At 31.9% G+C, this 23,740-nt stretch overlaps 2 protein-coding genes across 2 annotated transcripts; both read left to right on the forward strand.

Moving 5' to 3' along the window:
* The first annotated feature begins 376 nt into the window (after positions 1-376).
* Positions 377-1,640, forward strand: LOC18599927 (uncharacterized). The gene is made up of 3 exons (XM_088806238.1): positions 377-485; positions 838-1,183; positions 1,370-1,640. The coding sequence occupies exons 2-3, from the start codon at positions 868-870 to the stop codon at positions 1,477-1,479; spliced, it is 426 nt and encodes a 141-aa protein (XP_088662364.1). The 5' UTR covers positions 377-485; positions 838-867; the 3' UTR covers positions 1,480-1,640.
* LOC18599929 (uncharacterized) lies at positions 1,500-21,812 on the forward strand. The gene is made up of 6 exons (XM_088806681.1): positions 1,500-1,511; positions 13,260-13,630; positions 18,944-18,996; positions 20,428-20,558; positions 20,887-21,247; positions 21,436-21,812. Exons 1-6 carry the CDS (start codon positions 1,500-1,502, stop codon positions 21,543-21,545), a joined length of 1,038 nt encoding a protein of 345 aa, XP_088662807.1. The 3' UTR covers positions 21,546-21,812.
* The last annotated feature ends 1,928 nt before the right edge of the window (positions 21,813-23,740 follow it).

The following is a 23,740-nucleotide window of genomic DNA, read 5'->3' on the forward strand; positions in this document are numbered from 1 at the left end:
CACCGGATAGAGATAGGAATTATGATATATTGAAAGTTATTTCTAAAATATAATTACGAAGTTGATCATTTTCCACGATTTATTCTAAAAAAAATTGTATTTTATATAATAAAAGTTTAGGTAATACCTACACTACTTTTTGTGGTTTAAACTTCTCTTACACTACATTTAGTGATTTATTTTTTCACCTCTGTTCAAAGAGAGAAAGTGTGTGTCCGATTGGCTTTTGTCATTTTGACATTTCTGTATACCGACGAGAGAGAGTTTGACTTTTGATGGAGTTGTGAGAAACTTGTATACTCTTGAAAATGTATTGAGACATTGGATTGATGTCTGTCAAGTAGCTTCTTAAATTGTCCTAGTTCAGTCAAGAGTCTTTACGATCATTATTATGTCAGCATCACGTTAAAATCCCCACTGACCACCTGACCCTCCTGTTACAAACTATTGTTCCCCCTCTCTCTGATTCCCCGCCATCGTCAAAAGTACTACCTTTTCTTCTTGTTCTTTCCTTACATAGCTCTGCTATTGCAAGTGTCTGTTACTCTGTTTCCTAAATCTTTCTGACATGGTCAGCTTCCTATCTCTATGATTTCAATTTCAGTATTTGTTTTCTCAAATTTCATTTTCCAAAATACCAGTATGTTTATCCAAATTAAGCTAAAACTTTTACAAATTCGAAGCTTTTCTGGTGAAATTAAACTCATTTTATACTTGGTGGCATTTGGTAGCACCAGCGGTGCGGTTGAGGTTCCTCACCGCCCTTACCCTGATTTTCTCTATTGAACTGGGTCGTTTAATTTTACTGTTTTTTTTTAATAGAATCTGTTCAAACAGGACGCAGGAAATTACCTTGAGGCGATCGCTATGCGAGTTGCATTGGAATGGGAGAGAGAAAAGACCAGGGTTATGAAAGAGTCGTTGAGAGATGATGAAGTTGCACTTCTAGAGAAGGCGCTAGAACACTCCATGCTAATGGGAAAGAAGGAGGAAACGCTTGCAGAGATAGAATTACGGGAAAAACTGATTGATGATTTCATGGTTTTCATTGGAGCTGTTGAGAATAACTATGTCGAGATTGCTCAGAATTTTGATGAGAAAGCTATGATGGACGCAACTGTTGCTATGCTGAACAGTGATGGCAACTCTGGCGGGAACGGTGAAGGACTTGGCGGCGCTTACGGTAAAGAAAAGAAAAAAGTTTCTGCACTATTTTCATAATCGGAAAGTTACTTCTGTTTGACCCCGTTGAACTGACTGGATTGACAAAAAGAACACACGTTCGTTCCGGAACTAAACATTAAACCGGTTGTGTGGTGATAACTCTGTTTCGAATTCGCTAACGGTTTTATGGTTGTTGTTGGTGCAGGCGGGCATAACGATCTTGATGTGGCTATTGAAGGAACAGAGCGTGACGGCGGTGAAGGCAGCAAAGCTGGTGGAGAGGGCGGCAGTTGCAACGGTGACCGCCGTAAGTAGGGTCGTTGGCGGGAGTTGCGATGGTGACCACGGTAAGTAAGGTCATGGGTCATTGGTGGGTTATGGAGAACTCGTTTTTGATGATCTATTTTTGTAATAATTAATCTTGTCTACATGCACTTGTACTTGGCTTTGCGCTGATTAAACTTGGATTTCTTGAAGTGCGTTGAAGGTATGTTTTGTGTGGATTTAAGCCTATAAATTGCTGCTAAAGTGATTGAAATATGACTTAATGTTGAATTTTCCTTAAAATTTGGCTTTATTTACTCAAATATTAGAGTAGAATTGAAATGTATTCGGGTAAAGTCCATTGGAGTGAATGCACAGTGAGGTATACATTAGAGAAATATAGATTAAATAATTAAACTGTTAAGTATAGGCTTTGATGAGATTATGACCAAGTTGGAGAGATGTATTTTTTGTGTGTGTTGATTGGTGTGAAAAGGCTAGAAAATTCATGATTTTTTTTCTTTTGTTAGTTTAGTAAATGTGTTAAGCAATTATGAGGTTGTTCTGTGGTGGAAAAACTTGACAAATATGGGAGATTAAATTGTTGCAAGGACAAATTAAGACATGGGTTGACATTAATTACTCAAGTCAACTATTTTGAATGGGAATAGACTACTGCATCATTACTATATTGAGTTACTTCTGACAGTTTAACTATATGATCATGTAAAATGAATACAACCTTTGTGATTGCTTGAATTGAAAATGAAAATTTTCTTAGATGTTTGAGGTTTGAGAATAGACTTTCTTTACGGATACAATATGCGAAAATGTCCAATTTTCAGGGGAAATTCTGTCCAAGTTTCGATGTGCCTATCCCTAAAATCTTGCCTATCTAAGATAGATACCAAAACATATAGGAAGTACTAGAATATAGCTAAGAAAAAGAATTTAAATTCATGACCATTTATAACCAAGGGTTTATTGTGTTTGAGTTAATGGGACCCCAATCTATTTTTTCAGTTCACAGTAATAATGGGTAAGGATCAGACAAAGACCTATTTTTAATGCAAATTGTCCTAGTGATGAAAATATGATTAACCATTTTGCTGAAATTAAAACTCTATCTATTCTACTTCTCCTCTCATCCCCTCAAAGCATGTACATCTCTTTCCTTTTAATGAAGATTTGCAAACTCCCCTTCTTCGATAAACCTGTTGAACTCTTCCACAAATGTTCTCACACAATGTTGTCTCTTACTGTATTCATTTCTCCATCTTGGTCTCTCACTTTAATGGCATCTTTATTCTATTTTTCCTAACTACCGTTTTCACAATCTCTCTTTTTGTATCATTCCCCACCACTCAACATTCCAAGACAATAATCTCAAATTTTCCTACAATTGTATAATTCCTCACTTTAATTAGCCGTCCGTCACTATCTCTTTTTCTGCCCCCTTTTTCTTTTTTCTTGTCTCTTCCCTGTTTCTTTGTTTTAGGATTTTTTTCTTTTCTTTTTTTTTTTTAAATGGGCATGTGAACCTTCGATTTTTAATTCAATTCAAGCTGAAATAATTGGTTTGCTTTAATATTTAGGCTATCTTTTTTAAAAAAACATTTCATCTACCGAATAGTTTGAAACACGTGGGCAACACTTTGTTGATTGGAGTTTAGAACTGAAACAATTCAAATGAATGGTGCAATTGAAGGAGTACTGAAATTACAAAAGTTCAAAGCAGATTCCAGAGGCTTTTTAATCACAATAATGTTGCCTTCATATTAAAATATTAACTCAAAAATCTCAAACGTTTTAGGAAGGACAATGTAGTAAATGCCCAAGCTAAAATGCAACTAGAAATCTACTGTGGGTGGACCTTTCCTCTTAAAAAAATTAATTTAATATCATGTGAGTCCATGAAAAAGTTGATCAAAGACGAACGGTATTATAATTATTTGAAAAAAATTTGTTTCTTTTAGGGATTCATCTAGGGCTAGTCACCGAACATCATGGCTGCCTTTAGGCATTAAAAAGATACAAAGTTTTCCCAACCATATGTAATTTAGCAAGGACAAATAATAAAGAGAGGACCAAGTCAAAGCTTCCTTTTTCCACATTGTCGTCGTTATGCGTTTGCCTTGAAAGAGAAAAGCAAGTCTCAAGCGTTTGATCCAAATAACATATGCAATTTGCACTCACAGCATCACATGGTTACATTCCTAGTAATCTAAACAAGAAAAAAATATCAATACTTTAAGTTCAGTTGGGTCCAATTTTTATACTGAAAATTATTGCCTATACTTTTCTGCTTGGACAAACACCTGATCAAACCAAAAGAATAATAAAGAGAAATTAATAAAAAAGAAATATGTTATAACCCGTCCTATTGCCTGGTCTAAGCTGAGATTTATATATAAAATAATGATAAGTTGTTGATTGCTAGACTCAAACTAATTTGGTAAATATTTAATTTTTTGTATGATATTTTTAGTTTAAATATTGAATTATTACTATTACATCAAACGCAACTTTTTTTAAAAAAAAAATTTAAATTCATCAATTTGGTCAATAAAATCTATCACTTCAACACGACAAGGGCATTCCTGTGACTTTTCACGTAACAAAACTAAATGGGTTTGGACACTTGAATATTGAAGTGGGAAAAAAAAAGGATTAAGGTAAAATTCATATCTCCAGAATCTATATCTTGTATGTGTTTCAGGTTGTTAGACATATCTAGCATATGTGTTGGTTGTTGTAGAGATGAATAGTACTAATGGTCCATCTTCTACAATGCCTAAAGGACACGTTATACATATAGATATAAATATTCCATTATTTAATAATAATTCAAGCAAGATTCAGAAAACCCTTTTTGCCTGGTAACATATAAATGGTTCTAATGGTAGGCAACCAAATGGAAATGGCTACCTATTAATAAAAATTTCTTAGGCCCATCTGATTCCTTGCCGCCTTAAATACCAACTTTTCTTCTTTTTCTTTCTTGGTGTTAACAGTGTCAGATATATCTTTAGCTATTTCAAATAATGCGTTAGCTAGGCCGTTAGAAATGGAAAAACTTGCAACGATAATAGGATGAAATGATTGCAACTTGTAAGGCAATTTGAAACAATGGTTATTATAAAGTTATTAATTAACCAGTACACTAGCCAAAGTGTAATTGCGAAGTTACTTCCTCCTTGCTTTAATTCGGTTAAATAACATGGTTGGAGACATGAGGTAATTTACTTAGGATGGTTAAAATGGAAATAAGTCAATAATGTAACATATATAAAGGGGTTGTATTAGTGACAAGAGGTACATCTAATAGTATTTTTTTTCTATTTGTCATTGGGGAAAAGGTGACAACTGCCAAATGGTATTAACTACTTATAATTTATAAATTCCACAAGAAATCATTTTTTCTCAGTAGTGTCATAATGTGGGGTTCGAGAACTCGACTATTCAATGTTGAATAGTTGGGAGTCATCTTCAATATTTTTTATAAAGTGTGATTAATTATTTATTAAATTTATTATATTTAATGAGATCTTAAATTAATTTTAGATTTATCTAAATAATAAAACCTTAACTTACGAATTTCAGAATTGGTATTACGATTACACATAAAGAAGGATTACTATTCCGTAACATCTGTTTTATGAACAATATCATTTAATAATATATTATTTTATTTTAATGTTAACTTTTAATTTTATTCTTATATTTCTTTAATCATTGTTTATTATTCTATTTTTTATTTTATTTGCAATCTAAAATCCATTATTCAATTTTATAGGTGTAACGTGCATATGATGCAATTATAGAATGCATGGCATAAATCTCGATAATTATTAAATAAAAATCTTTTATTGAGAATATTTATCGAATTCGCCTATCATACTGATAAGAATAAAGATATTCTCTCACCTAGAAAATTACTCAATAAAACTCGTATTCGTAAGCTTATCAAGCAAATTCCATCATCGGGGTGACCATTTGCAAGTAAAAATGATGTTTTCGTGAAATGCCAACCTTAATAAAAGTAAAAGTCTTTTATTAAGAAACATTTTCCAAACCCTCCTAACATATTAGTGGGATTTAAAGTTATTTTTTCACCTAGAAGATTTTTCAAGAAAACTCGCTTTAGCAAGCTTCTCCGAAAGTCTCATAATTAAAGCCTCAACTCATATACAAAATATATAGAAATGAATACAAGGACATATAAATGATGTAATGATAACATGTTATAAATTTTTATATTAATCATCATTTATGCCATATATTTAATATTATTGTTATTATTATTTTTATTAATATCCTTTTATTTATATTAAAAAATATTTTATTTGAATTAAAATATTGAAACTTAATATTAAAACCTTCTCATCATATTGGTAGAATTTAAATTAAATCTTTCACCTAAGAAGATTAAACCGAGATTGCTACTTTTTTCTTCCCAGGTAAAAATTTCATATTTTGTATGATCCAAATAACATGTTTTATATCATTATGTATATTTTTTAAAAAGCATAAGTATTTTATATTTCTATTCTAAGCCTACAACATTCTCTATTTTTTATTAATTGATTTAAAATATTATTCGGATTAAAAAATATCGAGACTTAAAAACTAAAGCCCTCTCATCATATTGATAGAGCTTTAGTTAAATCTCTCACTTTAGAAAATTAATACAAAATTACGACTTCTCACGTCTCGAGTAAAGATTATGTAATCCAAATATCACATTTTATATATATACACATGTGTGTGTGAAGGAAATAAAAATATTATTGTATTTACATAAAAAAAAAGTTACCAAACACTGTAAAAAAAAAGTTACCAAACAGAGAAAATCAAATAAGAAAAAAAAACAGATAAAAATCAAGGCCAATAGCCAGCTAAACCAACATTCAAAGGGAGGTCAGCTACCTCACAGGCCAGTGCAGGGCCAAAGATTCAACAAGACTTTTATTTGTTTGTGCGGCCAGAAAGATCGCTATTCCACGACAACATAGACCCATTACACTAGGGGCTAGGGGTGAAACGTAGGCTTCACGCTTAAGACAGTGGGCCCCCAAGTCAAGTCAAATGACTTTCAAATCGTATTAAAGATAATACGCTTGTCATGACTGAACCGTCACAAACATGTACGTTTAAGACACCTAAGGAAACCGTATTTTCACTGTCAGACCTCCACAGAAAATAGGGACAGGGACACTAAAAGATAGATGAAGGAGGTGGTATGGAGTTCAGGGGACAAACTTGCAGGTGAACGGCTAGGATTCCGGGCGGCCAGAGGAAGAAATAAACTGAAAACGAAATAGTCATTCCGTAAGATAGATGAATAACTATGATAGAGTTGATCCATGAAAATAGAATAAAATATAAATTGTTAGTATAAAGTATTTTAATATTTGGTTGGCAATAACACGTATAAGATAAATTATAAAACTATTTATTATTATAATATTTAGTTTTTAAATTAAAATATTTATTATTTTAATAATTTATTATATATTTTTTAAAATTATGTAATTTTATTGCTAAGATTCTTAGCTAATTTAGTAATGGATTTTATGAGTACAAATAATAAAAATACCTTTTATTACAATAAAATACTTTTAGGATAAATACTTTTAGAAATAATTTAAAACTAAGTGATAACTGATAAAAGTATTTTTATTATAATATTTAATTTTTAAATTAAAATATTTTTATTTTAATAATTTATTATAAATATTTTTTTGAAAATTACATAATTTGATTACTAAGATGCATAGCTAATTTAGCTATGGATTTTATGAGTACAAATAATTAAGCTAAAACAGTAATTAAATACAAGAAAATAACCCCATGCTCCTAATAGCTGGGTCTTGAATAATAGCTGTCCAAATTCAAACAGACCCCAATGCTATTGTCTATTCTCATGTGTGAATTTGGTCACATTGAAAATATTCCCAAGTATCGCACAGCACAATCACGTCCCCTCAGCTTTTTGAATTTCAAGTAAAGAGTTGGAATCCTATTTCAATTCAATCTCTCAAAATCAAAAGCATGCAGACATGATCGAATATAACCTTTTCAAACTGTTCAATTTGAAAGAGAGACACGTGACAATCGACAATCATGAGTCCAATATTTCCAAGAATTCCACATCACGCCCGACTCTATCCTTTGCTAACTTGTTATCTTCTACATTATCTTCTCGTAAAATGTGTGATATTTTCCAGCATATAATTAATGATTGAAAAACATAAAGTTGTACCATACATTGCCTACATCTCCACGGAGCTTATGTAGGCTTAGTAATCCATAAAACCACATTGATCATGGTTCATGGAGTCACTTTCTATCCATAGATTAACTCCTTTATTCTTCTTATAATTTGCAAATAAGAAAAAACCGTCTTTAGTTGTTTAAAGTTTCGCATAATTCAAGTCACACCCATTAATTGATTTAAAAAATTTAATAAGAAAGGATCTATTGTTATCTCATAGTAAACTTTCAATTCCAGCTGGTCTCACGTTCTGAGAAACAGTACCATCAACATTAAATTTAACCCATTCTTGTAGTGGAGTTTGCAATTGAACATTTGGTCTAATTGATATTGGTCTTTGTAACAATGTCACTGTATTTGGACTTCGAAACATACCACCTATTTTTTCAGTCAAGTTCGGCCAGATTTGTCTTACTCCAAAGCCACATATAACTTGATTAAATCATAAATTTGAAAAGCATCCCAAAATTTTCTATCAAAAACTATCTCATTACGAAATAACCAAATTATCCAACCAATAACATAAAAGGCTAGCAGCCATACCTTGTGATTATTACAGAAGCACAAATTAAGGACCCTCCATGATAGGAAAAAATTCCTATGAACTTCATGAGCAACCCATTTTATTCCCAAATCATTGCAACACGTGTTCCATATTCTCCAAGACTCGTCACAAGAGAAAACTGATGAAGAATGTCCTCTGCCTTCTTTTTACTCAAAACACAATTTACCTGGTCATCTCTAATCAATTTTCTTCTTAATAGTTCTGATTTAACATGAATTGTTTGCTACATCAATTGCCAAACAAATACCTCAACTCTGTAAGGAGCACATCCAAGCCATATCTTTGACCATAAATCTCTGTTCGCAAAGTATTGATTGCATACAAGTTGACAAAATGATTGGGATGAGAATTTTTCACTTAACGTAGCCTCCCAAATAACACCATCGTTAAAATTTTTACCAAGTGTAAACAATTTGAGAAAACTCTGAAATTCCCAACCAAAAAGATTCCTTCTAAGTTCTGTTTTCCATTGTCATCCACCATCATTCCAATTCCTATTCCTGTAATCACAAAGCTTGCCCTATTTTTGAATTGACAATGCAAACATCTTTGGAAATTCATTTTTTAGGAATTTATTATAAATATTAATAAATTGTTATTCTAATGTTAATATGATTTTTTATTTTAATTTATAACTTATTAATTATTTATATTTCATTTAAAATATTAATATATATAATTAATGAAAATTACCAATATTTTAATCATAATATAATTTAAATTATAAATAAAATATTAATGTTTTAAATTGTTAACGATTAAATTATAAATAAAATATTAATATTTAAATTTATAATTATTAATATATTATAAAAAGGAAAAAAGTTTAAATTTTTTAATTATATATTATAAAAATATTTTAAATTTAACCATTAATTAAAATGATTAATATTTTAATTCTAACAACATTTAAATTATAAATAGAATATTAATATTTTAAAATATTAATGTTTAAATTATAAATAAAATATTAATATTTAAATTATCAATTATTCATGTTTAAATTAATTTAATTTATTAATGTTTAAAAAGAAAATAAAAATACATAATCACATATTATAATAAAGTAATTTTGTCTTTTTATTTTCTATTTCTTGGTGATTAGAAAATTATTTTTATCAACCAGATATTGTAATAAATTATAATAACAATTCATATCTTATTTTATTTTATCAACCAAACTACATAATAATATTTTTATTTTATTTTTACTTTATTCTATTTCATTTAATTTTATTCTACGAATCAAACATGCAAATAGAGATTTTTTTCATTTTAAATTATTCTAGGTGGGCTGAAATTAGATTCCAGAAATGTTTTAATTGGTTTATTGACTTCAGTGAATAGGCATGAGAATTGTGGATCATGTGTGTTTGGCTTAAAATTTGAAAATAAAACGAGAATGTATAGTAATATATCTTCTTTAGAGGGAAAAACGATTGCTTTCTTTTCGGACACAAGAGGCCGAGGACGAGGGAAGCACCAAATCTCATTCCACCGCTAAGCCTAAGTGAGGTGGACGTCATAGGAACAGTGACTGGTCAATGTTTCAAAAGGTTAGGCTTTGAATTTCTAGAACTAGTGCTACCCCGTTCCGCCTGGGTGTTGAAATTTTTATATCTGAATATATGTTAATGCTGGTATAATCATATTTTGTTAATTACATGATTTTAATAGTCAAATAAAATTCATATTGAGAAAATATAATATATTTAAAGTAATTATTGATAAGCTACATTTGTTTGGTTCTCATATGCTCCAAAGAATAGCTATTCCTCTAGAATGGTTATTCCCTAAAATAAGTTAAAATTAAGAAATAGCTAATAGTCCCCATGGTATTAGCTATTTTCAAAAAAAAAATGATAAAAGATCAAAATGTTCTTTTTAAGTTTGAAAAACTAAATATTATATATTATAAAATATAATATTTTAAATTAAAATTATTAATATTTGAATTATAATAACATTTAAATTATAAATAAAATATTAATATTTTAAAATGATAATGATTAAATTATAAATAAAATATTAATATTTAAATTATTTATTATTAACATTATTATAAAAAAGAAAAAGTTTAAATTTTTAATTATATATTATAAAAATAACATTTTAATTTTAAAAATTAATTAAATTTATTTATATTTCACTCATAATAACATTTCAATTGTAAATAAAATATTAATATTTTAAAATGTTAATGATTAAATTATAAATCAATTATTAATATTTAAATTATCAATTATTAATATTATTATAAAAAGAAAAAAGTTTAAATTTTAAAAATATATTATAAAAATATATTTTTAATTTAAAAATTGATTAAAATTATCAATATTTTAATCATAATATCATTTAAATTATAAATAAAATATTAATATTTAAATGATCAACTATTAGTATTTTAAATTAATTATAAATTATTAATATTAAAAAATAAAATAAAATAAAAATAAACAATGAGAATAATATTTAATATTTTGAAATATTAATTATTAAATTATAATTAAAATATTAATATTTAAATTATAAACTATGAATATTTTAAATAAATTATAAAAAAATTAATATTTTAAAAATTAAATAAAAATAAATAATCAAAATAATATTTAAATTATAAATAAAAATATTAATATTTAAATGATCAATTATTAATATTTTAAATAAATTATAAATTATTAATATTTAATAAATAATATAAATAAAAATAAATAATCATATATATTATAAATGATATTTTTATCTTTTTCTACTCTATTTTTTTTTATTTCAAAATTATATTTACCTTTCAAATACTACAATAAATTATAATAATTATTCTTAATATATTTCATTTATCATATCAAATTACGTAATAATTATTTTATTTTATTTTATTTTCACAAAATTTTATAAACCATAACTTATGGTTTGTAAATCTGTTGAGGATATTCATGGTTTGGAGTTACCGTAAAAGACTTTTATATACTATAATTTTCTTCAGTGCCGTAGATTTATTAATTGTGGACTCTATCATTTTTAAGAAAATCAATGTCATTGGATGAATTTTTTGACGTAATTGCCATCCTGATGATTTTTTTTTTTTTTTCTTTATTGACAATTGAAAGCTTCCATTTAATAGAACTTGGCGTGGCCATCTTTTTACTCTACATGTGAGAGAACGAGGAAGCTCCTGCAGACTCTACTTTTTAAGTATGTTACAGATGTTCACTCAATTTGGCATATTTTAAATACTTTTGAATGGCACATTTCCAGGTTTACCCTTGTCAGAGTCAGACCCGTCCATACCAAATTTAAAGTGTCCATCTACTGAGAAATTCCACGAAACTCCCACTCAAGTGTGAAAAGAAGTCCAGACAAAGCTCAATTTTCACACTGTTAACGTTATCAAAAGTGTCATTTCTTTCATCGGCTTTAATCCTTCTTTCATTGGCTTTCCATCCCATACGCATGTTTACATGTGTTAATTAATCATTAGCCAGATCTTAATTAAGTGGATGATGAGGATAAGCACAGAAGCAAGTAGTGAATTACAAACATATTTGAAAGAATTGTATCTTGTTTGCATTTATTTAAATTTTTTAAAAAATTAAATTATTTATATGAAAATTTAAACTTGACTCGCTATAATGATGATAAATCCATCACAAAAAGAGCCATGATTAAACCAACAAGGAATACAATTCGTATCACTGAACATTCATAAACAACAAAACCTACAAATAGTACAAATTAAATTAGTAAGTATAGCTTGATGGAAATTGCTTTAATAAATGGTTGGCACCTTTGATGAGCGGTTTGCGCATATCATAGTGAAATATGTATGATATTCTTTTGATGAGACAAATGTGGTGTGGATAAAACTTCATTGACAATAGTGTTAAATTTTTTTAGTACATAATGACATAAAGATTATAGGCCTTGTTATTGAGACAAAACTTCATTATTAATGACGGATAAATTTTTTTTAGTTTTAGTTTAGGGGTTTATGGGTTTTGGGTCAAAGTTGTGGTTTAGGGTTTATGTGTGTCGTCAAAGTTGTGTGGTGTCAGGGGTTTAAACTCGTGTATGAATCAAACTTGTGGGTTATATGCTATGTGGGAGGGTTTAATCTATTATCATGTGTGCATTTAAAAAATTTGTCCCCTTCATATATGATCCCTGGTGATGACTTTAGTTGCGAATATCATTTCATGCCAGCAATTTGGGCTGAAACATACTGTATAGTCATTTCATGACTAGAGAAGCATGCCTTGATCCTATGGGGTAAATAAATAAAATTAGTCGCATTAGCAGACAAAGAGTTTTAGTGTGACTCAATTAGATTTTTACCGTACTCATTGACTTAATTAGATTTGAATAACTAGGAGGCAAGGTTTTTTTTTTTTTTTGAAAAGTAATTGATTTATATATCTCGGAGCTAGAATGCCATGGAGATAGAAGACTCATCTAGCTTTGCAAAAACGATAATGTCCGAACCAAATAGAAAAACGATCAACTGCTCATCAAACATGAGGCCACACCTGGCACACTAATTAAGTGATTAAAGCGCGGAAGCAAACATGAGCCCACACTTAGGATCCCACCATCGGCCCATCAGCCACGTTCAGCACGTGACACATGCAACCTATGCTATGTTATATATATATATATATATTCGCCTGGCCAGCCACTCACAATCTATATTTAAATCTCTTTCTTCGTCCTCGACTTGGCAATTTTTAACGCTCAATTCTTTCGATCCTCTGTTCTTGGTTTTTGACGACTCTTTCTCAGATGGTGAGATTTCTCTTTATAATTTTAGTTTCAGTGTCTTCTTTGTTTCATTTGATCGAAATCTAATTATTCATCTAAATAGATTAACTGGCAGGTATTGTATAGTTCTGTTATTGTCCTGTTGAACGTTCATCCATGATCCGACTCGCTAGCTTTTTTGCATGTTTTAACATGTAGTATAAGTTTATTCAGAATTTTGCCTGTCCAATACAGGATGCAGAGAACGTCCTTGAGGCCAAGAAAGCTGAAATGGCAATGATGCAGGAGGAGAAAATATGCGTGGAAGAATGGCTAACAGCTGCGGAAATTGAACTTGAAGAAACCAAGAGAGAGCATGCAAAGTATAAAGACATGGAAAAATTGGCTAATGACTTGCAGGACTTTGTCCTTGAAGCAGGAGGGAATGACGTTCACGACAACCGTCAGATTAATCTGGACGAGGACACCATGAAGGCCTTGCTAGAGGAAGCTGTGAGAGACTTTGCTGAAGAGATGAACAAAGCTCACTCTCGTGGGTGCCGCCCCGCAGATGGCGACAACGGTGGTGGTGGCAGGGAGGGTGGCAACGGTGGTGGCCGTCCAGAGTAGGGGTGAATGGTTTAGGGGTTTATCGGGTTGGGTCAAAGTTGTGGTTTTAGGGGTTTAATAACGTTGGGGTTTTTGTTGTTTAAACTTTAATCATCTTTGGGTCAAACTTGTGGGTTATGTGTTAGTTGGAAGGTTTTAATATATGATAATGAGTGCAGTTAAGAAGTTAATAAAACAATCAAATAGTATTAAGTTAAACTATATAGTTCCATTTATGAAAATTATCACGCATAGGAAAATGATCCTTAATCTTATATATCTCTTATTGTAATTATAAATTTTCAATTTTTACCAATTGCACATAATTAAGTTATCAAATTAATTAATCCGTAGAACTTAGTCTCTCTATTTAATCCACTCTACCTAGTACCCCCTTAAAATAGATTGTTTCCATACTCAGGCCCCAAATCTAATAACCACATACTCCCACATCTCAAATCCATATCGCAGATGTTGTTTCAATTGATTATGAAATGGAATCAATAAAAGGTGAAGTTTTTCTTTTGAAAGGCGAAATATCAACTTCCATTACTGAACAGGGTCATTACAAAGGGCTACTGATAAGAGGTAGTGATGCAATAAGCACATGAAGAGGGAAAGGACCCCCAACTTGGTGTGAACTGTGTATAGGAACCAAAAACAATCCAATTTAGTTGCACTTGGGATCAATTTTTTTTTAAAAAAATAAAATACTTTCACTTCTTAAAATTTTAATCGAAATTACATGAAAATTTATTAATTTTTAAAATAAACACTCCATTATAAAAAAATATTTTCTGTTAAATACATAGATTCTGTCGTTAGTCAACCGATAGAATATATTTCCGTTAATTTAATGGTGTGCCAAAGGTTAAAAAATAATTTTATCTTTTAATTAATTTTTAAAATTACTATTATATAATTTTATTAATTAAAAAAAAAACTTTCATACGAGGAGCACCAAAACTCCCCTGCCTCCCTTGGGAGCACCGATTTGATGTTGCCCTCCTTTGGGGAACACCAGTTGGTGCTCTCCTTCGTTGGGTGCTATCTTTTTTTTTTTTAATATAATAATAATTTTTTAAATTAGTAAAAAATAATACTTTAATCTTTTCATAATTTCTTTTATCAATATTTGTACTTTTAAGATAGAGTGTTTATTTTAAAAATTAATAAATTTACTTAAAATTTTGATTAAAATTTAAAGTCGAAGTATTTTATATATAAAAAAAAAGAAACCCTTCAACAACCCTCCCTAAACATACAATTCAAAATCTCAAGAGAGTCCTTTAGAATCATCCCATAACAACCAAAAATCCCGCAAGATTTCTGTAGATACTAGATTTTGGTTAATACTGTTACTCTAAAGAATTATGTTATAACATAATATTGTATAGAGAACAACCAGAACAAGTAAAGTGTTACTTCACGCAGAATAACTATAACAAGTGAAGCGTTACTTCACGCAGAACAAGTGAAGCGCTACTTCACGCAGAACAAGTGAAGCGCTACTTCAAGTATTACTTAAAGCAGAACAATTAGAAAAAGTAAAGTATTACTCCATATGGAATAACTAATACAAGTAGAACAACCACTTTGAATAGAATAACCGCTTCACTTGGATGACAGTGAAAGTAACTCAGAATAAGTGACAGGGTTCATGGGTTACTTTCATCTTGGGATGTTTCAGAGAGTTTGGCTTGGTGGCTGAGATATGGAGGTAGTTAAGAGGTCTTCCTCTTAACCCTTTCCTGAAGTACAAGTGTTTCACCCTCTTATCTTATTCTCGTATACTTATTCATGTACAGCTTATTCTCTTGTACCTATTCTCATACAGCTTCTTCTCTCGTACCTATTCTTGTACACCTCTTTTCTATTACCTTTACTTGAGAACAAATCTTACTACATTCAATTACAATAACGGTTACTTACATTAATATTCTTCATAATAATGTCATTCATTAGGCGCATTAAAGCCTATTCTTATGTAACCGTCACTTTTAACACTATATATAGAGCCTCACAATTCATTTTGAAATGACTCTTCTTTCCCTCTCCAAGCTAACACATTCTCAACTTGAGAGCTTCTCTCTCTAAATTCTCTCTCTAATTATCTTGTACTCTCTAAGTCTCTTTAAGTCTTTTCTTATTGTCTTCCACCTGTCACAGCACTTAGTACTTCAGGAACTGCTTCAATCTTCCTCTCTGCCTCCTCTGGCACATCCTTTTACTTGTTTGCAACACTTCCTCTCCCTATCACAAGAATCCCCTTTACAATTTCTATACTCAGAATCAGCAAAAACAATATCTGCACTTTTGTAGGAATTCGCGTTTAGCTATACCGCCCGCACACCCTGCGGACAACATCATCACTAATCCTCTAACTCACACTTTAGGCAAGCTTTACCTTATTGTCAACCACATTCCCATTACAATGGTTTGCTAGCCCTCTAGCTATAGCTAGCTAAACTGGTGCTAACTTGCGTTGGTAAACCAAGTACCCATCAACAGTGACATGCAGCAGATAGTATGGTATGAGACATTTTTTCCTCTTGATCAGTCGTGCCTCTAGCCAATCCCTTTAATCTCCAATACACAGCTTCTACCTTTGCTATTCCCTCCAATTTTTTTAGCTTTACCAAGATCAAGCTTTTTACAGAATTTTCTGTCAAAACAAGGCTTTTTCCTATCTTCCTCCAAAATCACCTTGTCAAAGTGACTCGTTTGTTATCTTTATTCTCAAGTTTTCCTCCCCTTTCCACTATTCTCTTCTGCTTATTGCCTTTCTTGCTTCTATTTTTACTTCTTTGTATTTCGTTTCCTGATAACTTGTCCTCCACCTCTCTTAGTAATCTGAATTTTTTTCTCCTTATCTTTCCAACCAGTGGTAGTTTTGGTGTGGTGTTTTTACTCACTAAATCTAGTGAGTTTAATGAAGACATCCTGCCGAGTTGAATCTCCTTACCCTTTTCTTCATTTTTTGCGTTGGGACTATCATTGTTGTCTTTCAAACCTTTTCCATACTCTATGGGCTCCCTCGTATTTGTCCATGGGACCTATTGTCTTTGTCTCTTCTGTCACGGCCTCACGAGTTTCTCAACATTCTTACCCTTTTTCCTTTCTTTTCTTTTCACGGTACTTGCTGGTACAATCAACCGCTGCAATGTCTGCTGCTTCAAAGCTATTGATATCCTTTCACTTTAGCCGTATCCCCTAAAACCATGTCAACGTCATACTTTACACTGTCTTTTTTTCTGTCACACCTGCATGGGGAAGCTGAATACTCCAAATTTGAATTTTGAAGTTGTCTCCGTTCTCCTTATTCAACCTCTAGCGCTCTCCTACTATCCTTGTACTGAGCATAAGGACTATTTTCTTTGACATTCTCCAAAATACAACCTGGGTTTTGAGAATAACTTGTCCCGGAGGACAATGCTACCTTATACCTATATCGTCAATCTTGCTGCTACTCCTTAAAGCTGTTAGAAATTGTTTTTCCCCTTTAACTTCATAAGCATGGACTTTGACCTCTTTACCAGCCACCAAAAGATCAATACATCCATCTATAACTGTGTTACTTTCGATAAGAACCTGCACAACACCAAAACTGAAATCATTTTGCTCTTGCATGCTTTCTTCCATTAATATCAGCTCACCCCAACCTTCGGCAATGGCCTTGAATGTGTTATGGTTCCATACATGCAATGGAACACCTTGAACTATCACCCATTTGCTTTGGTATTTCAGTTGAAAGTCTTCTGTCCAACGTTCCACATAAATGAACCACTTATTTAACCAATCCCAATCTTTAATCTTCAGCTCTTCATATAGTTCTTTGTCTTCAAATGATAATAAGAACTGTTTGGGTGACAAGCATCTCACCGCCAGCCCTGATATCCCTTCCACTCTAAACAGCTCAAAAATGATTGAGGTGTCTGCTGCAAATTTGGTTGTTGCCACTAATGATTTTTCCCTGACAGCTTCCTTCTCTTGCTTTTTTGAGGATTTTCCTTGCTCACCTGCACCTATAACTACTTGAGCATAGGACATCTTAGATTGGTTAGCCGCTCCACCCTCATGTTTCCCTCTCTGTTGATACTCAACTCACCATGCGTTGCTATGCCATGATTCCCATCATATGCCCTTCTCCAAAATGCTCCTCGGCTGCCTTATCTCACCATGTTTGCTCCCAATTTTTTATTCAACAGCCACATTCCATCCAGGTTTTGAATGGCTCTTCTTGCTTCTTGATCAAAACCATATCTGATAAAACCAAACCTACTCCATTTTGACTTCTTTTTCTTCCTATGAACACATCTATGACCTTACCAAACTGTTCTATCCTTTTCAACCACCACCAATCAACTCTTAATGGGATATTATGAACAAACACTAAAAACACCCTAGTCTATCCTAATCTGATCACCATGAGAAACAAGGTATATATGCAGTAGCATCCGTTCACGCAGATTCTTGCATGCGATAGAGAAACTCAGGCTCTTCCCCAAGTAAAAGAGCCTTGGCTATGGTATTTCACTCTTTCCCTTCAATAGAACGTGAAGTTAATTGAAGGAATTAATGCATCATCGACCTATTTATCCATCAACATTTATTTGAATGGATTTTATAGTCTGACTTTGATGTGACCTGAAAGGGATGGACAATTAGCTAGCATGAGATGGTAATTAGCTTCAGTGTCGACATTTATTGACCATTAGTCTCATTATTTGGATTGAAATATAGTGTACACCAAATATTGTGGTTAATTCCGGAGATGGATTCATTGATTTGGATTCAAACACAATATTAGCAGGAGACAAATGATAGTTTTTTAGTTCAATTGTTGACCAGGTGGGTTAGCTTTGTTCATTTTCTATGCCTTTCCTACAGGGTCATTTTTTCTTCCTCGAGGCTGATGTCTACTGGACTTTTGTTAGTCTGCACAGTAGTTAGTTTGTTGCTTGTTTAAGGGCTCCTTCCAGGATACCGTTTGCATATGCAAACACAAATGCGAATGAACAGGGTAACCTCGCCCCCCTACTAGTTCAAATAATGCGTTAGGCCATTGGAAATGGAAAAACTTGTCAAGGTATTAGGATGATATGGTTGTAACTTGTAATGCAATTTCAAATATTGGTTGATATTAAGTTACAAGTTAACTACACTATCCAAAGCCTAATTTGGAAGTTGCTTCCTCCTTGTTTTAGGTAATTTACTTACGATGATTAAAATGGAGATAAATCAAGAATCTAACATATATGAAGGGTTCTCTTAGTTGTGCTGCTTTGTTTGTTGGATGCTTGAGGTTTGAGAATGGACTTTCTCTGCAGGTGGAATGAAGGGGAAATGCCTGATTTTCTGGGGAAACTCAATCAAAATTTTGGTAAGGCTCTCCCCTGAAATCTCAACCATATATGATGCATTGCGAAAGATAGGAACCATGATATACAGGCTTAAGCTAACTAAAAGAATTAGATTCATGACCATGTATACCCTGAGTTGAGTGAATTGCCAAGACAGAAAAGGTTTATGTGTTTGGGATAATCATCGCTAGTTTGATTTGTCTGACTGTTGGAGAAAAGGCCGAAAGGTGGCTTAGAAAATTGGGGATGAAGAGATGGTCATCAAACAACAGAAAACAATTTGGCAAGGGCCTAGACTAAATCGTAAGAGGAGAAAATTCTTTAGTTAGTTCAATAAAAGCATCAACCAAATGGGCATGTTTGACCTATAGTGGGAAATGAATACTTTGTGTTTGTATGGGTTTTACACAGCCCTTTGCATTCACCCTATTCCCCCATCTATCCATTAGGAATTGAATACTATGTGTAATAAATTCAAATTAAAAAACAATATCATTTGTATATTCTTTTTTTCATTTTTTTAATGTTCCAAATTGATATGTTTCCTGTTTTAAAAACTTTAATGTTCTTAATTTTTGGGGTAAACTACCCCCACCTTCTAAGTTTTAATTGAAATTTCAAGTGGATCCATTAGTTGTTTTTTTTTTATATAATTGGAGGAGGGGAGAGAGTGGATCAATTAGTTTTTGAAATAGACACTTTGTTCAAAAAATACAAACACCGTTAATAAAGATTAAGAAAAAACTAAAATACCTTTTCTTTTTGTATTAATTAAAAAAATTATTATCATATTTTTTAAAAAAATTAAAAAAAAAAAGAGTATCGATTGATGCTCCCCAATTCCCCAAGAAAGGGGAGCCCAATGCTCCCTTGGGGAGCCTCAATCATGCTCCCCTTAGGAAGCACCAAATCTGGTGCTCTCTTGGAAGTCCTGATCTAGCTTCCCATCTAGAGAGGGTTTTTTTTTTAATTAATAAAATTATATAATAATAATTTTAAAAATTAATTAAAGATAAAATTTTATTTTTACCCTTGTCAAGTCATAAATTGAGGAAAAATACTAACGATTATCTAACGGTTGGATTTAAGTGTTTACCAAAAAATATTTTTTTGAGACAAAATGTTTATTTTAAAAATTAATAAATATCTGTATAATTTCAATAAAAATTTAAAAATAAAGATATTTTACTTTAATTTTTTATATTTTAAATAATTATTTCATGATTTCTTTTTACTTTTTGATATTAAAAAGCATAGAACGTTGATTTTATAAAAAATTAAAATTTTTATATAAAATATTACTAAAATCAATATTTTTTTCTCAATATCGACCAGAGAGAGAGATTGCATTCACATTCGCTTTGTTGAGGAGAGACAGAATTGATTTTTGTTCTCTTGAAAATGCATGGAGAAATGGTTTTTATATAAAATGAATCTTTGATTGATGTCAGTCAAAGAGTTTCTTAAATTGTCCTACTGCAATCAAGATTCAAAGTATTGCGTCAGGCTTACGTCTTGCCCACCTGTCCCTCCTTCAGATACTATTGTCCCCCCTCTCTCCGAGCCCCTGCCATCCTCAAAGGCAACACATTTTCTTCTTTTTCTTTCCTTACATTACGTAGCTCTGTTATTCCAACTGTCTGTTATTCTGTTTCCTAAATCTTTCTGGCATGGTCAGCTTCCTATCTCTATGATTTCAATTTCAGTACTTGTTTTCTCAAATTTCATTTGCCAAAATACAAGTACGCTTATCCAAATTAAGCTAAAACTTTTACAAATTCGAAGCTTTTCTGGTGAAATTAAACTCATTTTATACTTGGTGGCATTTGGTAGCACAGGCGGTGCGGTTGAGGCTCCTCACCGCCCTTACCCTGATTTTCTCTATTTAATTTTACTGTTTTTTTTAATAGAAGCTGTTCAAACAGGATGCAGGAAATTACCTTGAGGCGATCGCTATGCGAGTTGCATTGGAATGGGAGAGAGAAAAGACCAGTGTTATGAAAGAGTCGTTGAGAGATGATGAAGTTGCACTTCTAGAGAAGGCGCTAGAACACTCAATGCTAATGGGAAAGAAGGAGGAAACGCTTGCAGAGATAGAATTACGGGAAAAACTGATTGACGATTTCATGGTTTTTGTTGGAGCTGTTGAGAATAACGATGTCGAGATTGCTCAGACTTTTGATGAGAAAGCTATGATGGACGCTATTTTTGCTATGCTGAACAGTGATGGCAACTCTGGCGGGAACGGTGAAGGACTTGGCGGCGCTTACGGTAAAGAAAAGAAAAAAGTTTCTGCAATATTTTCATAATCGGAAAGTTACTTCCGTTTGACCGGTTGAACTGACTGGATTGAAAAAAAAAAACACACGTTGGATCCGGAACTAAACATTAAACCGGTTGTGTGGTGATAACTCTGTTTTTGGAATTCGCTAACTGTTTTACGGTTGTTGTTGGTGCAGGCGGGCATAACGACCTTGATGTCGCTATTGAAGGAACAGGGCGTGACGGCGGTGAAGGCAGCAAAGCTGGTGGAGAGGGCGGCAGTTGCAACGGTGACCACCGTAAGTAGGGTCGTTGGTGCAAATGGCGGCAGTTGCGATGGTGACAACCGTCAGTTGGGTCATTGGTTATTCGTGGGTAATGGAGAACTGGTTTTTAATGATCTGTTTTTGTAATAATTATGAGTAACTTGTTTTCAGATACCTATACTTGGCTTTGTGCTGATAAAACTTGGATTTCTTGAAGTGCGTTAAAGGAATGTTTTGTGTGGATTTAATTCAATAAATTTCTGCTGGAAAGTGATTGAAATATGAATTAATGTTGTATTTTCCCTTAAGATTTGACTTTATTTACTGAAATATTAGAATACAATTGATATTTATTTGGGTATATTCCATTTAAGTGAATACCCAGGAAAGTATTTAATAGAGAAACCTATGTTAAATAATTAAACTGTTAAGTATAGGCTTTGATGAGATTATGAACAAGTTGGAGATGTATTTTTTGTGTGTTCATTGGTGTGAAAAGGATACAAAACTCATGATTTTTTTTTTCTTTTGCTAGTTCAGTAAATTTATTAAGCAGTTATGAGGTTGCTCTGTGCTGGAAAAACTTGACAAATATGAGAGATTAAATGATTATAAGGACAAATTCAGACATGGGTTCACATTATCTACTCTAGGCAACTATTCTGAATGGAAACAGACTACTACATTATTACTATATAGAGTTACTTTTGACATTTTAACTATATGATCAGGCCAGATGATTACAACCTTTGTGATTGCTTGAACTGAAAATGGAAAATTTCTTGGATGCTTGAGGTTTGAGAATGGATTTTCTTTTCGGGTACAAAATGAGGAAATGTCCAATTTTCAGGGGAAAATTTCGAAATGCCTATCCCTAGAATCTTGCCCATGTGAGATAGATACCAAACGATAGGAAGTACTAGAATATATCTAGGAAAAAGAATTTAAACTCATGACCATTTATAACCTAAGGGTTTATTGTGTTTGAGTTAATGGGGCCCCAATCTATTTTTTCAGTCAACAGTAATAATGGGCAATACAAAGACTTGTATAATGCAAATTGTCCTAATTATGGTGAAATTAGAATTCTATCTGTTCTACTTCTCCTCTCATCCCCTCAAAACATGTAAATCTCTTTCCTTTAAACGAAGATTTACAAACTCCCCTTCTTCAATAAACCTATTGTGCTCTTCCACAAATGTTCTCACACAATGCTGTCTCTCAGTGTCTTTTTAATTCTCATTTCTCCATCTTAGCCTTTAATAGCATCTCTATTCTATTTTTCCTAACTACCCTTTTCACAATCTCTCTTTTTGTATCACTCCCCGTCACCAAACATTCCAAGACAATAAATCTCAAACTTCCCTACAATTGTATAATTCCTTACTTTAGCCGTCCATCACGATCTCCTTATCTGCTTCCTTCTTTTTCTTGTCCCTTCTCTGTTTCTGTTTTAGGTTTTTTTTTTCTTTTCTTTTTTTTAATGGGTTTGTGAACCTTCTATTTTTAATTCAATTCAAGCTGAAATAATTGGGTTGCTTTAATATTTAGGCAATTTTTTTTGGGAAAGCATTTAGTCTACCGAACTGTTTGAAATAGGTGCCTTTTTTATCACAATATTGTTGCCTTCATATTAAAATTTTAACTCAAAAACCTCGAACGCTTTAGGAAAGACAATATAGTGAATGCCCAAGCTACAATGCAACTAGAAAGCTACTGTGGGTGGACCTTTCCTGTTAAAAAAAGTACTTTAATATCATGTGAGTCCATGAATAACTTACGTATTAACTATTAAATTAAATTGATAAGAATAAATCTACACTTGATCAATGAAGAATGGTGTTATAATTATTTGAAACAAAACATTGTTTCTTTTAGGGATTCATCCAGGACTAGTCACCAAACATCATGCCTGTCTTTAGGCATTAAAAAGACACAAAGTTTTCCCAACCAAGGGCCAATAATAAAGAGAGGACCAGGTCAAAACTTTCTTTTTGCCACATTATAGTCTTTGTGCCTTTGCCTCGAAAGAGAAAAGCAAGTCTCAAGCGTTTGATCCAAATATCATATGCAACTTGCACTCACAGCATCACATGCTTACATTCTTAGTAATCTAAAGAAGAAAAAAACTCAAAAGTTAAAGTTTGGTTGGGTCCCATTTATAGACTGAAAAGTATTGCCTATACTTTTCTGCTTTGGACAAACACCTAATCAAACCAAAAGAATAATAAAGTGA

This window comes from Theobroma cacao, chromosome 5, assembly GCF_053813885.1.
Source record: "Theobroma cacao isolate CCN51 chromosome 5, ASM5381388v1, whole genome shotgun sequence".
NCBI classification, from domain to species: Eukaryota; Viridiplantae; Streptophyta; class Magnoliopsida; order Malvales; family Malvaceae; genus Theobroma; species Theobroma cacao.